This window comes from Euprymna scolopes, chromosome 10 (assembly GCF_053919585.1).
Source record: "Euprymna scolopes isolate OS-2025 chromosome 10, ASM5391958v1, whole genome shotgun sequence".
Classification (NCBI taxonomy): Eukaryota; Metazoa; Mollusca; class Cephalopoda; order Sepiida; family Sepiolidae; genus Euprymna; species Euprymna scolopes.
The window spans coordinates 68,970,934-68,987,761 of record NC_136491.1 but is presented as its reverse complement, the minus strand read 5'-3'; the positions used below and the strand labels follow the sequence as shown (position 1 = coordinate 68,987,761).

Here is a 16,828-nt window from a genome sequence, read left to right as displayed (position 1 = left end):
AATGGGAGAGGTAAATTGTTGTCTCACTGATGTCGAGTTGATAATTTTTCTCTCCTTCCATCCAGCAAAACACTATAAGAAGTTTATAAGAACGTCACTACGCTGAGCCACAGGATTAGTCCACACATGACCAATTTCAGTTCAGCATAACAACTCTTCATTACTAATACATCATAAATCATTTTTAGCTCGCAAATAATAAAACATAACAAAAAGGAATTGTTAAGGTCAAATAATTGTTACCTTTAGTTGAATATTTCTGTATTTGAATAGAAACAAGAATTTGTTGGTCAGCATAAAAAAGGTTTTGATATTTTTGCAAATGCCACACAATTTTATAATCATTATAACAAGCAAAAATCTTGAATCACCTTAAACTATAATCATTAAAAAATATATATGTATACTTATAAATTAATGTTTTCTATCCTTTTTCAAAGATGATACATTGACCCTATCAGTGTTATTTTCATAACATCAAAATCTATTGTGAATGTTTAAAATGTTGAAAAAAAATATAGGTTGACTGGTGAAAATGTTTATGTGAAAGTTTGGGTTCATCCTACCAAGCAAAAACATTATTTTTTATCAAAAAAAGAAGACTTCATTATTAACTCCAAAGATAAAAAAATATACTTGATGATAGTAAAGAGTTATTTCCTTTTGATTTTGATTTATGGAAAGTGGCCCAAAACTTTTACATGATAAATTTTACGTGTCAGAATGTATTTGTCCTTCTAATTTAAAAGTACCTGCAATAGACTGTGTATAGTGGTGAGGGAAATCATCTGTGAACAAAAATAAGTAGAACAAATCTATTTAGAAATCAGAAATTTAGATCAGAAATTATCATTTTTTTGTACAAAACTTTTCTATGGGATTTGAACAGTTCCATCATTCTTTGATTTGGCAAACATATATGAATTCAGTCTATGCTGAGATATTGGTAGAAAAGTTAAGATTCTTTTGGATCTGGCAATGTGTTTCATTAAATGTTAAAATACTTATGTATGTTATCCTTTATTAAAAAGCTTTGATATTTATCCCCTTTCTTCTCAAAGGGACTTGTTATACAAATAGGGCATAAAACAAGGGAAGATAAGTAGTTTGACATGAGCAAGTGTATGCTTTTCAGTTTCTTTTCCTGTCACATGATTAAACCAACCAATCAACTATCAACTCCTTATAATGGGCCTAAATTAACCACAAGAGTATCTGCTATTAATAATACCATATAACCCATTGCAACTAGTAAATAGTAGCTTCATTTCACTCCAGAAGCACACTACATCAAGGTTGATAAACTTTCAAATATTTTTAAAATGAATCTGGCATCAAATAAATTAACAACATTTATACATTTCCTTTTTTTTTTAATCTAAAACTGCTTTCATTTAATTTTTTTTACTTTCATTACTGTCTATTTAGAAATAAATAATCATAATCTACCCATTGTATGTCTGTTTATAAAAGTTCTATTTTTTCCTGTAAGAATCCATTATGATATATCAAAGGTAAAGTAGAATACGTCAGATTTTTTCCAATGCTAATAGTCCTCCTCCTCCTCCTCCTCCTCCTCCTCCTCCTCCTCCTCCTTCATTTTATTGTCTTATTTCCCTTAGTTTGGTGTTTGACAAAAATTTTATTTTCATGCAGGATAGAGGTAGAAATGTTCTTTTTTTTTCTTTTTTATTAAATTTTTTTTGTGGGGAGGGTTAGATATAAAATATTTGTGTTTAGAAATTAATCATTTTCATAGTAATTTATCGATCAAAAGGTTATCTCCTTTTGGAGGTTATGGATTCAGAGTTATACCTCTTGAAAAAAAAAGATCAAGTCCTAGAAAAAGGGTCATGATCTTGCCTTGGTTCTCATGTGGTCCAAGTGTAACAGCGCATGTACACATATATGCGAAATGTAAAATGATGTCACTGTAAGGAAAAAGATTATAAAAAGGGGAGAGAGCATGTTAAAGAAGACCATCATGTGGGTGACGTCACGTACCAAGAAGTCATGTGTGGAGAATGAGGAAATAAACGTTGCTGTTACAAAAAAAGAATTTGTGTTATTCTTTGTCTTAGTCTCCTTTGCGATGTAGACTGCTACAACGTATTGTTCATATGTGTGTAAATGTTACCCAAGAATGAATCTAATTTTCTTCATTTTTGCTCACTATTCACTGAACGAAGCTGATCTATTGGGTCATTTACTTAATCGATGTGTCAACTGTAAGTAAATTCTTCATGTGTTTTGCTTTTGTTATATTTTTGAGATACACTGTTTCACAGTGTGATAGCATTGCTCTGCTATACCATTCCCGGCCGGGGCATATGCACAACGATGGTTCAATGCCATGAAGTTCACACCCCATTCATCTGCAAACATCCTGAATTTTTTGCTGCAGAAAGCTGTGTTATTATTTGTCAGTAGTTCACAAAGTGGACCACGTTAAAAAATGACCACTTCTAGTAGGTGAATTATAGTTGCTGAATCCTGCCATGTTAACTGCCTTTACACTGAAAACCAGGATCGGCCACCATCTGTGATAATTAGGAAATGGTAAGCACCATAGTGTGTAATGTCCATTCCCAACTGTTGCTAATTGCTGCTCACCTCCAGTTTTCCTTTCTCCTAGATTGACTTTCCGCACACATTCATATTGCCAATCTAACTGCTGCTCTTGTCGTCACAAGGCAAAATCTTTGGGCAAAATAATCAGTGCATTGCACTCTTGGATGTCCACTATTTCTGTGAATGGCCATGATTTGGGCCGCTTCTAGCTCAGCGACATGCACTGCACCAATCAGTGGCTCAGGTTCGGCATCCTTCTTCATGACATTAAACCATTGTTGTAGTACGCTCGTCAATTGATTGGCCATGTTGTGAATTGACGCAACCAATTTCATGTCTATTGTGAGCTCATATTCCTTCACAAATTCTTTGAGGGTATTTAGTCGTCTTCCAACGAGCATTTCACGGGCAGCTTTGGTGTGAACTCACACTTCTCCACTAAGCGTGTCTGACACTCAGTTATGTATACACGCAAAGTCAGTCTTTATGTGCAACACCTTGGTCAGCCACTGAAGCAACAAGTTAATTCCCTCTCAACATGGCATCCAATTCAGCCAGATTAATATGCTGAGCATTGTCCTCAGATTGCAGCCAATAAGCATCCTCCACCACAGTTCCATCTCTTTCCAATGCTACTCTTCAGTTTCCGGCCATCCACACACCAATACCCACAAGCTTTGTCATTCTGTTTTACTGTGCCCACAGTCTCACGCATCATACGCCAGAGTAAGGAGTCTGTCACCTTGTCATTCCAGCCGTTTGTGATTGAAGAGACTTCTCTCTTTATTACTTCATACACCACACGCAGCCACACGCATACTTAGAGGCGCCCTATGAGCTTTCTACGAAGGAAAATACAATCTGTCATGTTATGATATCGGAAATTTCTGCGACTGCATTCCATTGTTTCCAGCCAGTCCAACCACCCATCTGATATCATGTAAACATCAATCTGCTCGCCAGCCTATTTTACCATGGTTAACTTCCTACAGTCTGTGAAAGCATCATCTGTGAATGCCTCCTTTAATCAAGTAAATGGCTTCACCATGTCACTGCTTAGTCATATCTTCACCATGATAACAGTCAGAATAGCTTTGTGTTGAAATTAAAGTTTACCTTTAAATTGCCAAATACCGTTAAATGTTTGTGCAAAGAAAACAAAAACAAAGAATTTTTCTTCAGTTTGCAATGTTCTCGGCACATGCAAAAATGACAATTTTCAACAACAATTTTCCTGTTTTGACATTCGTAGGAAATCCGTATTTCTTTCTTTCCACTGACATGCGAATTAACCATATGTTCAACTGACTTCCGAGTCAACAAAAAGAATGTTCTCACCAATGAAAGAAATACCGGCTTTTTATTTGCTCAAATTCAACTGCGTCTTAATTTGCATATGTCACTTTTTCGCTTTCTATTAGTCAGATTTCAAATTAGAGTGTCAGTGATTTTTTACAATATGCACATGCTACCCTTGAACGCGTGTTTCCATGAGTGTTTTCATAGTAAGTTTTAATAAAGTTTTTTCAGAGGTTACAAAATCTATGACATCATTTCTGGTGCCATCAGTTAAATGAGAAAAAAAAACATAAATGTTCTTAAAGTAATGGAAGGGCCCTATTGTATTTCAGCATGAATATATGAACTATATGGGTAAAAAGACCAACAAAAGACAAACTGTGATTATCAGTCTGAGTGAACATAATAAAGAAATCATCAAGAATATACGAGAGGAAAAGAAACAAATGGAAGAAGAATATGAAGAGAAGAAGAAAGGTAATGGTGTTTGGCTTTCAGTTCTGATAAACGGTTACTATTAATTTTAGAGGAATTTTAAAAAAAATGCTGCTAGACACTATTTCAAAACAACATATCTTATAAAAAAGTTGTAGTATCACAGTCAAGAGCCACGTGAAGGCTTCCTTTTCATTAGCTTTCATTAGTGAAGTGTAGGACAGAGTGCCCCTTTTTCCCAAGATTACTCCACTTATCCTTGACCCTCACATAATGCTGAGTGTTTAGAAAAAGGGCATCAAGTACCATTTTTTTAGAGCTTTAATATGTCTACTAAGATTTGAACCCTGCTCTCCTGGTCCATTAAAGAACACTCTTCCTATTCTAAAAAATGTGTGTCCAGCCAAAAATCAGAAACTATATAAAATATATTTACAAATGATTCAGTATCACCAAAATCTGGTTGCAATAAAGAATATGAAGTCACCAGGAATCAAATTAGCGCACAGGGGGTGGTGGTGGGTGGGGTAAAAACAGATTACTTTTTTCATTTTTACTGGTAGTTGGTTTAAAAACAACTCTGATATTCATAAAAGCAATCAGGAACTTTTCTTTTTTCTTTCTTTGTATTATGATCATATTATTATTCCAAATGATATGAGTGTTGGTATCTTATATACGTGATTTTGAGAACACATGAGAGTCAAAAGTAAACAGTAAACTAATAAAGATGAAAAACAAAACACAGTAATAATAAATATAAAGCTTGCATGTGTGTATACACACACACACACACACACACACACACACACACACACACACATGTAATATATATATTTCACAGATAAGGTTTGTCAAAGGCAAATCCAAAAGTGACATAATACAAGATATTACATAAAAGCGAGTAAAAATTACAGATGTAATTACTAATGAACGAGTTCATGTTAAAACATAATAAGAGCGCATGAATTGCCATGGTAAACACACTGTAGAGAATACACATGCTATCTATATATATATAAAAGCCAAAATGTTTGTTTGTGTGTGTGTGTGTGCGTTTTTGTGTATGTCTGAGAAAGGCTTTTTTCCGACGCCTTTTCGTGGGTGTCACTTCTTCTTAAAACTTTTTATATCACATCTAAATCATAATATGTACGAGTTAACAGCGGGGGCCGCCTGTCTATTTAGTTTGCCCAACTTTCAAAAGATAACTATTCCACATATTCAGATTGCTGCATGTTGCTTTCACTTTTCAGTATAAAAACAGCGAAACTGGATTCGAACTGGATGTAAACGTCACCGTCAATTATCCCGCAGTAAAACGATTTGACCTCATTAAAAACTGTGGAATAGCGTGATGTTTGACATTCACTTTTTAATCGCTCTTACATTGACTGTCGCAGGTGTGCAGGTGTTCAGGCTCAGCCTATGGGCCTCAAGGCTGTGGGTTGAGCCGACCTGTCACCAAGCCCCCCCCCCTATTTTTTTCCATTTTTAAAATCGCTGTTTTTTATCGTTTTTTTTTATATTTAAACAGGGTTAAGTTTCCTTTTTGTTCTTCTCTATTCCTCCCCCCCCCAAAAAAAAATGCACACACCTACAAGCACCTGGGCAACGCCGGGTACCCCCCCCCCCGCTAGTATAAAGTAAGTACAAGTTATTTAAATATTGTCTGAAAAATATTCTCAATATAATTTCTGTAATCAGTAGAAAACTGCTAAGATTTCTAGATTATTGAAAGGGCCATTATTGAATGAGTGAATGATGGTTGTGACCAGTAACTAACATATGTCTGATGTCCATTCATCATTCATTGTGAGAACCATTACTAAGTGTAAAGTTGAGCTAGACACATTATTTAATAATTGAATTTGTTTTTTGAAGTTCATAATTTAATATTTTCCAATAAACATAATTTATATTTCTTATATGCAGTACAAGAAGATGCTAATTGTGAGGTTTTTTCAATTAATAATAATATCGATTTTTTTATTCCCATATATATTTATAGAATGTAGTACTAATTTTATATTTTTTATGAATATTTTGTAGATCCTATATACGCTTTTTATTTATTATTAATATTGTTACTTTGTATATTAGTTGTTAAACTATTCATTAATGGGATCAATTAAATTTTAGGGATCCCACAAAATAAGCAAAACAAAAAAGATGTCTTTGGATCAATACCGATCGATTTCTAGGCATGTGGCATCTATAAACATACAGATAAGAAAACTAAGTAGTTTTGTTTTTTTTGTCGATTTTTGATATAGGTAAAGATTAATTTTAAGAAAAGGGAGAGATATATTAAATATTTATTTTTTTAATTCACAAAACTTGTTAATAAACAAATGCAGAAATCGTGTTCTTCTTGTTCTACATTCTCATTTTAATATGAGTTTATTTCCTATTTCTTATTTGATTTATATTTAAATTATCATAATTCCAATAAACATAAAAAAATTTTTCTTTTGAAAAGGAATAATTATTTTATATTTTGTTTTGCTTATTTTTTAGGATCCTTAAAACCTAATTAATAGCATTAATGAATGCCCTGTTGGTTGAGGTAAAATATTTGATAACTGCATTTCAACCCCGAGGGAGTTAAGATCTCCCTGAAAATTGGTCACCTATTAATCATGGTTAGTCATTCTTAATTCCTGAGGATGAAGTCCTAGTGACTGAGCTTTCTGTATCTCACATGACACACAACACTTCATTTTGGATCCTATCTTTGACCAGATCAAATTAATTAGCTGGTCATGTCAAGTCTTAAAACACACACATGCACGCACACACTTTCTCAAAGTTATAAGGTGGTAACTTAGATTCAGTCTCAATACTTTTACACACCCCAAATATCTTCAATTTAAGCTTTAATAATGGAAGTGTTAGAGTTTGGATGCCTTTGGAAAAATTTACCGCCAAGTTTTTTGTTTTTACTTGAACTTGGAATAATAATAATTTGTCAACACAACAAGACTACATAACATAATGTTAGGATCTTATTTAAATTCTTTAGGCGTAATTGTAATACCAAGAATGTCAAAATGGACCAATTTTCCTTATATGATTTTTTTCTATCTTATTTACAGATATGGAAATAATTCTTTTGGGAAAGAAACATGTTTTAGAGAAAACCAAACAGCAAATGAAAGAACTAAATGAATGCAAAGTAAGAATTTTTATTGACAAATTCCAATGCAAGTTAAAAGCTAAAATTAATTTTTTTAATTTTTTTATTATCTTAAAACAAGAGAAATTCTCATCTAAGGTAACTGTTTATTGATTACCTTTTTAATATTAAATGGAAGTGGAATTTGTTGCTCTAGAATGGTTCTGAATAATTTCAATTTTATGTAAAAACAAAGGATTTCCATTTTCTTCAAGGAATTTTCTGTTTTATTGTTTACTTTTGACACTTTTCATTATTTTAAGTGCGTCCTTTAAGAGTACATAACTAATACTATTGTCGATTAAAAAAATAATTTACTGAAAACTTTAATTTTTCAAAATACTAGCAAGAATACACAGCATTGTTCTGGAATGAATGTACCAAGTACTTTACCTTATGTTATTGCAATGAAAATTGCTTAAAAATTTAACCCCGCCTCCACCCGCTCAACGAAATTGTCTCAGCTGCTATCTCTTTAAAATGAGATGAAATCAAATTTATGGTTTTAATCCTGATTTTAAAATTCTCGCCCACCAGTTCATACTTAGGCTTAGTGCTTTTTTTTTTGTTGTAAAGGAGTCACCACTTATCAAGGCCACTGAAGGATAAGAGTAGTCAATCAGACATTATCGTAGTAATCGTTAGAAGTAGAAATTTGGTAAATTGGATTACTTAAGAGGACGACTCATCCAAAACTTGTTTACGTTGAACTTGAAGATGACCATATTGTAGTCAGCTGGAAAGCAGGGAAAGAGAAGAGATTTCCACAGGCGTGCAGTTCTAAAAAAGAAACTTTGTTCATGTTGGGTTTAAGGAAAGCATGTTGTTGACGATATGATTATCATGAAAATTATAGAATTTAAGGAAAGCATGTTGTTGACGATATGATTATCATGAAAATTATAGAATTTAAGGAAAGCATGTTGTTGACGATATGATTATCATGAAAATTATAGAATTTAAGGAAAGCATGTTGTTGACGATATGATTATCATGAAAATTATAGAATAACAAGAAATGATTTTCAGTTCTATTCACTTGTATTATGCTTGTCTGCCATTATTTGGGATATCGATAATGATACAATAATAGAATCAGTATTAATTAAAGAGATGGGTGTTTAGTGTAAAATTTTTAAACTTTAAAGAAAAGCGATTATTTTTTTTTTACTATATCATGTTTCTTTGTTGGGTTTTTAAATGGTCGACTATGAAAGAGTATATAAGATTTTATTACTGCTTACTAGTTCTAGTAAAAAAAGACTAAAATTCTACCTGGATAATCACAAAAAAATATATAAAATAATAAGTATTAGAAATTATTTGTTTTCATTTTCATACATTTATACTAATGTTAATATAATGGTAATATAATGGTAAATCAATATTAAAATGAAAAAAATGTATTTGATGTTATGTTTTAAGCCACAGCATTATTTTCCTATGATTAATGAGTGAATATTCCCTTTTAGTTATTTAATTAATCGAATACAAATTAAAACCTAATTTATTACTGGGTAGTAAACGGAGATAAACATGTTTTGGTAGTGAGCGTGGCAGCACACCCTCCACAAGAACTTGTGTGCAACAAAACAAAAATTTATATTTCAAAGAAATAACTAAGCATGTTAGTAAAGAGTTAATTATGCAGTGAATCGATGGGAAAGAATGGGTTGTTAGCATAGGATGATGATCTTGGTCGAAATGGCCTCTTTTCTTTCATTGAAAATTGTTGACGTTTGATATTGTTGCTGTTGTTCTCTCATTCATCATTGTGATGATGTTTAGCTGGCAGGAGACAGTTGTAGTTAGTTGTTTATAGGGACAAAAATATTGTAGTTGCTGTTATTTTGATGACTGCTGCTGCTGCTGCTGCTGCTGCTGCTGATGATGATGATGATGATGGCAGGAGACGAAATTGTAGACAATGATAAATGTTGCAGACATAAGAAACTGCAGTTGATGTCATTGTAGATTAGATATGGTTGATGATTATTGTTGCAGTGATTAAATGATGTTGAGTAATCTGGTAAGAATTTTTCTTGCAGAGATGGCGAGGTCCCAAGTACTTGCTTAGAGAAAAAATGCAGCCTTTTTATACTGCTGGGTCAGCTGCTGCTGAAAATGCTTGGATAAAATGCAATTGGTTGGTGGAATGACAATCTATGCAAAAAGAAAGAAATTGTGTTGATTTCTGACATACAAGACAATCTGTTCCAAGATCAAGCATCCAGTTTTATTAAAAGTACTGAGTTGTAAATGAGGGGAGGAGGTTGGGGTATTTTATTTATCTATATATATAAAAGCGAAAATGTATGTATGTATGTACGCTTTTCCTCAATGTCCACAAAAGGCTTCTTTCAGAGAAGCGCTTGCTCGGTTCACAACTTCTTAAAACTTTTTATATCATCTATAAATTGTAATATCTCAGAGTTACCCACGGAGCTCGCCTGTCTATTTAATTTTATTGACTTTCAAACGTTAATTATTCCACATTTCCCGCATCGGCACGCGTTACATTCGGTTTTTGGTATAAAAAAAAGCGAAAGTCGACTCTAATCACAGGCCGAAAGCCAGTTGTCTCACGAGAGCTAAGTAACTTCGTCATATCAGACTGTAGCTTTCATTTTGCTCCTCCTAATAAACAGGGAGTGGGTTTTTAAAAACAAACAAACCGATATATTCACCTCATTCAAAACTGTCCCTTACAAAATGCTAACTGCTGAATACCTATCGCTGTCACATCAATGAAAAACGCGCACCTGTTTTTTTTAACACTTTACTATTTTCCAACTGTGCGTCATGAAGGATTCGTTTTTTTTTTTCACGGGCACCTGTTTTTTTTTTTCACATTTTCGGGTTTTTTTCACATACCCTGAAAAACACCCGGGCAACGCCGGGTACCCCTCGCTAGTCTTATATAGAATACAAATAAGTTTATAAAGATGGTGCCATGGTTTAGATATTTTAATTTTAATGTAAGTTGTTTGTTGGAAAAGTATTGAATGTTTTTGCTTTTATAAATAAAGATATGATCATATACATTACTATTGCAGTGTGATTAATATTTATGAAATAAGATTCTTTACTGAATTTTATGAAGATTTACCCTATAGTACTTATAATATTAATTAACATTCAAATAATAATAAAAAGATAATAAATTGTAATAGTTATTGGAGTCTTTTTACCATTCTTTTCACTTATTAAAAGGTATCATTTAGAGAAAGAGATACACTTTTTTAGAAAAGGATATTGAATCTTAAATTTAATTAGTATGCTATTGCTGGATCATTAAATTATTAATTGAACTAACTGAACAAAACTGTTTTACATTAAAACCCACATTAAACTTTTATATTGGAATGTGAATTTCTACAGCAGATGATAACTTATTTGATTATCTAGAAAACTAGAACAACACTCACCCCAGGATTAAATTAATTCCCTAAACAGAACAGTTTTGCACCACTTTTATGTCACTTAAAAAAATTAAGATGAAACGACCAGAGAACACATCAGAAATGCCACATGGACCAATATCTTTCCTCTTCTTGCTGTACAGTGTACCAATGAGACAACTGAATGGTGCAAAGCAGGCATTGAAGCACATGTTCCAACATGGAAGTATTATAGCAAACCCCACTCAACCCTATGATTCACTACAGATTGTGTAACTGCCATTGCACAAAAATAGCATGCATTCTACCGGTTCGTATGTCATAAGTCAAAGACAAATAGGCAAAATTTTATAGATGCTAGAAATCATTGTAAGAGAGTAATGACTACAGCTAAAAGAAGGCATGCTGAAATAATCCGAGAACACATAGAATCGCAAAAGATAGGAACACGTGATTTCTGGAAAATTTATAATAGTGTAGTGAATAAAGAGCAATCAGTAATTCTTCCACGATCCAACAACCAGAAGATCGCATGCACGGCAACCGAGAAGACAGAAATGCGTATTAATGCTGAAGTCCCTCAGGGGTCAATCCTGAGTCCCAAAAATCACATCCTTACATCATTCGTAGACATTTATGCTTATGACACTACCATCTATAGTAACACATCTACTACCGTAAATGATCAAGTTCTCTCTGATTCTCTCTCCTCTGATCTGGAGCACATGGTACAATGGGGAAAGATGTGGCTGGTTACTTTTAATGCATCTAAAACCAAACTTTTATCTTTACATCATCAACGTTCTGATCCCCATCTGGCATCAATTGAAATGAATCCCCATGTTTTGACAAGCCTCTGGGCTTGACCTTAACTCCTGATCTGAAATGGAATGTATGCATCAAATCCATTGTCAAGGCTGCTGGAAAAATGGTGGGATCCTTCTATTGATCCAATAGATATCTCACTGCTGATGCAATTCTCTATCTATATAAGAGCCAGGTATGTCCAAGGATGGAGTACTGTTGCCACATTTGGGCAGGAGTTGCTAGAAAGGATTTATCCTGCCTTGATAGAGTTCAAAATAGACTTCGTAGCCTATTAGATGTCTTTTTCTCTTCCCTGCAACCTCTTTCTCACAGAAGAGATTTTGCGAGTTTGTCTTTGCTTTATCATTATTTTCATGGCAAGTGGTCGACTGAGCTTCAATCTATGGTCCCCCCTCGCCAAACTTTCACAAGAAACACTCGTATAGCTGAAAACACTATCAATAATTCCCTCCACTCTTTATCTGTGCCTAAACCTAAACATAGATTCGATGAACAAAGCTTCTTTCTTAGAACTGCATGCCTGTGGAACTGTCTTCTGTTTTCCTGCTTTCCAACTGACTACAATATGGTTGTCTTCAAGTTTAATGTAAAAAAGTTTTTAATGAGCCGTTCCATATAAGTTAACAAATTTACCGAATTTCCATTACTATCATTTATTATATTGTCCAATTGACTACTGTACACACTTTAACCCTTATCATGGTGATGTCTATGTTTAAAAAAAAAAAAAGAAGCCCACCACCTTGCAAAAGCTAATTTTCTCTCTGAGAAACAGTACGGATTTAGGCAATGTCGTTCTACTGCAGATATTTTAACAATCATCTCTGAATGCATTTACCATGCACCGAATAAGGTGAGTGAAGCCAGGGCTGTAGTCCTTGATATATCCAAGGCCTTTGACAAAATCTGGCATGAAGGGCTGCTAATGAAAATTAAATCTTATGGTATAAATGAACAAATACTAAATATAATTAGATCTTTCTTAGACCATAAGACCATCCAGGTTGTCATTGATGGATGTTCATCCAAACAGCATAACATTAATGCAGGAGTGCCTCAGAGGTCGATCCTTGGACCACTATTATTCCTGATATTCATTAACAACTTCCTTGATAATATTGTATCTGAGATGAATATATTTGCTGATGATACAACACTCTATAACATGCATGAGGGAAGAACAGATGTGCACAAATCTAAGACAATGGCTGAATCCTTAGAAAATGGCCTCCAGACCATAGTGGAATGGGGTGTAAATGGATGATAACATTTAATGCAAGTAAGACTTAGCTACTCTCCTTTAATAATTACAAGAAGCCTCTCTAACCACAGATATTCATGACAAATAACACCCTACCTAAGAATTCTTCCTTCAAACTTCTCAATTTAACATTCAGAGGAAATATGAAGTGGAACAAATACATTGAGAACATTGCAAAGGCTGCTACAAGGGAGATAAGATCCCTCTATCGTGCTAGACAACTGCTCACACCTGAGAGTATCCTGTACCTCTACAAGGCCACCATTCGCCCATGTATGCATTATTGTTGCCACATCTGGGCTGGTGCATCTACCATTAATCTTTCCCTCTTGGAAAAAGAAAGAAAAAAAAGTTTCCAATCTAATAGGTCCCGCTTTGTCAATTAGGCTTCAACTCCTGTCCCATCGCCACAATGTTGCATCCCTGTGCCTGTTTTACAAGTATTTTAATGAAATGTGCTCTGATGAACTCATTGCACTTGTGCCTCCTTGATGTACAAATCCCTGACTGTTGTACCTTTTTAGGATATTTGTTAGTACGAATTGAGCTACAAAGAGATTTATTATTCTGATTCAAAGGGACGCAACTCGTACAGGCAAATAGCAAAACAAACAGGATAAGATAATCCCTATCATGACATCCCCCTCTCATTAAAGAAATTAATGTTCAAACAGAGTTTGCTAATAGGTTTCCAAGTATGAATCCTTCCTATAGGTCATACCTTCTGGGTGGTTTTATGACATGACCCACTATTGTGATTGTACTGAACTGTGTTTTATGTACAGGTCTATTTGTTTTTGCAGGGAGACTGCAGATGCTGGTGTGTGTGTTGGGAGTTTCTGGTGAAAGTTGAGTGTGATGTGAGGGTGTATTATGCAGAAATATCTCTTTGTTGTATTGGAAATGTGGCCATCTTCTCTCAGATGCCTACGGTTTCTGTGAAGAACTTGTCCAGTTGGGGTCTCACCAATATAGGATTGTGATTCAGTGCAAGCTTGTCTGACGACCGCTGGAATCCATCTTTTTGTGTCCCAGACCTTGTACTCATACCCGTTGTCCTATGCTACGATTAGGGAGATTCTTAGCATATTTATCATGTCTTTTCTGTAAGAACTGCTCTGTAGTAGGCGATCTTGAATTTCCTCCTTTCAGACATTTTGGTTGATACATTTTGTAGGGAGATTACTGACCAGTTTATGATTAAATTGTAGTTCTCTCGGGATGGGATATGATCTATCAGAGTTGATTAGAGACACAATAGGCTCATGTTTATGTCCTGCTTACTTAGCATGGCTTTCTTCATGGCTGCTTTGATGATCTGTATGCAGTATTCTGTCATTCTGTTTCATTGGAAATATCTTGGAGAAGAAGTAATGTGCTCAAAATCCTATGTTTTAGCAAATTCTTTGAAATGTTAAGAGCTAAACTGTGAGCCATTGTCATTGATAAGCCTTTCTTGCACTCCTTGTTCAGCAAAGATTTGTTTGATGAAATCAATGACTTCTTTGCTGGAGAATTCCCTTAGTTCACGGATAAAGGGAAACTTTGAGTAGTAATCCATAATGAGGAGGTAATTAATCGCATTAAGACTGAAAAGATCAGTAGCTACAATTTGCCATGGTTATACTGGGAACTCATGTGGTATGAAGGTCTTAGCAGTTTGGGATTTCTGGAGCTCTTGACATATTGCACATTGCTGTATTATCACGTCAATATCATTATTGATGCCACTCCAGAAAATGCAGGTCTTGGCTCTTAGTTTACATTTGTCACTTTCTTGATGGCTATAATGTAACTTTTCTAATATCTCTGGTTGCATTGATTTAGGGATCAGTCTCCTGTTATCTTTTAGCAATATACCATTCTCAATAGAGGGTTTGTCTCGATAAGACCAGTTGAAGATCTTTATGTAGTTTTCTGCAAGATTCTGGCCAACCCTTAAGGATCATGAAGTTGAAGTCCAATCTAAACAAATTCAAAGTCCAAGGGACAGGAAAGCGATTCGATCAGTACACACACAGACACGGTGACACACCACCAACATGAACCAGCGTACACAATTACCAACCGTTCTTTCCTCACTGCTTGCCTTCCAAAACAAACTGAATTTATAGTTGTCGAAGACCAACTGATTTGCATATATGCACGAGATTTCGCGAGAGTTTCCGAGATCATACCATTACAAAACGCCGTCGGCGCCATCTTGGAATTCTTTTCTTATCCTAGCTTCACAGCGATGACAAAGCACACACGCACACCTAGGTCGTTTGAATGGTAAGCCCTCATTTTCACAGCTTTTGCCACAAATCAGCACCCTCAACTTGCACACAATTGGATCAGCTTTTGTTGCTTGCCGAATCTGCATTAATTTCTCAATCGAGAATTGCACAAAGTCTACCTTGATATCTAGGTCAATGATTTCTTTATCCTTTTTCTGGGAAGCTTAGATAATCCATCAGCCAGTAGCATCTCATTGCCTGGTCGATATCTGATGATGATCATGTCATATTCTTGGAGTCTCAATAGCATTCGTGAAGTCAGGGTGGTTCTACTGTCAAGTTCATGAAGCAGATCATTCCCAAATATTTGTGGTCACTTTCAACTTCAAATGAACAACCATAAATATATGTTCGAAAATGTCAAGGCTCCTGGGCGCTTCTCAGTGATCATGTCCATTGTCTTTTGGAAAAAATCCTGTGATATAATTAGGCCAAAAGGCATTCTTTAGAAGCAATATCTCCTGAAGGGTGAATTGAAAGTGGTCAGAAACTGATGCTCTGTCAAGCTTGACTGACCAGTAGCCATTTTTTGTGTCTAGTTTCAAGAAGAATTTGGCACAAGACTATTTGTGTGACAGTTTCTCCATGATTGAGAATTTGTGGTGGCAATGCACAATGTTTTTGTTTAAATCTTTTAAGTCTAAACAGGTGAAGTTTGTTGTTGCTCTTGCACACATATACAATGCTGTTCACCCAGTCCGTTGACTCACCAACCGTTATTTCCTGGGATACCAGTTCATCCAGTTCTACCTTTCTCTCATCCCTTATGTGGATGGGCATTTCCTGGATACATGAATTATGGGATGGCTGTTTGGACAGAGCACAATGTTGTATTCCCCGTGAAGTTGCCAATCTGATTGAATTGACCTGGATACACTTCCATCAAATCACTCATAGAGTTGATTGGGGCAGCTGTTACATAATTGAGTAGGACACATTTTGCTTTCTTGATGGAACAGTGTAATGTAACCAGTTTAACTCTTGAAGGGAGGGTAACCCTAATATGATAAGCCCATCGGAGGTTACCACATAGAACTTCACATATCTCCATAAATCTGCTGTTTCATTCTGTGTTGTGCCTGAACGTGGATGTCCATTCTGGTCTACACATTCCAAAAACATTTGCTGGAAGGTACGTAAGAAAAGTGTAATTTTCTCTACACCTGTGTCCAACTTAATCTTCAGTTTGTGAACACCTTTCCTGTTTGGTTGTATAATGTCCAATGTGGCAAATGCTTCTGACCGAGAGCTCTTTTTCCCATAGTCCTGTACTGAATAAAATGACAGCTTCTCAAATTCATCAGCCACCTGGTTCTGAACGTTAATACAGTTCTGACGGTTTCTAAATGTAGGTTGTGCTGGTATGAATGTCTTGTGCTTTGTTAATCTATTCGCTTGTGGTTGCCTGCCAGTTTTTTTCTTGATTTTTTTTTGGTTTGGCATCTTTCATCCACATGCTAAGCAAATGGTACCTCTAGCAGGGAAATCCCCACACTGATGGTGAAGCCCACATCTACCACAGATGTCTGTGCTCTCGTGTTTTATTGCGTTAATTTGGTTGTCTCCCTTTCCCTAGC

At 35.0% G+C, this 16,828-nt stretch overlaps 2 protein-coding genes across 3 annotated transcripts in view; one reads left to right on the top strand and one right to left on the bottom strand.

Annotated features, from left to right (window-relative positions):
• The window catches only part of LOC145286070 (U7 snRNA-associated Sm-like protein LSm11), a 61,281-nt gene that overhangs the window by 37,811 nt on the left and 6,642 nt on the right, over positions 1–16,828 (bottom strand). The window lies entirely within an intron of this gene.
• The window catches only part of LOC145286067 (coiled-coil domain-containing protein 166-like), a 35,152-nt gene that overhangs the window by 15,198 nt on the left and 3,126 nt on the right, over positions 1–16,828 (top strand). For both annotated transcript variants that reach the window (XM_080134741.1, XM_080134740.1), the window contains exons 4-5: positions 4,203–4,347; positions 7,404–7,483. In XM_080134741.1, the coding sequence (XP_079990867.1) occupies positions 4,203–4,347; positions 7,404–7,483 (225 nt within the window). The remainder of the gene's footprint in view (positions 1–4,202; positions 4,348–7,403; positions 7,484–16,828) is intronic.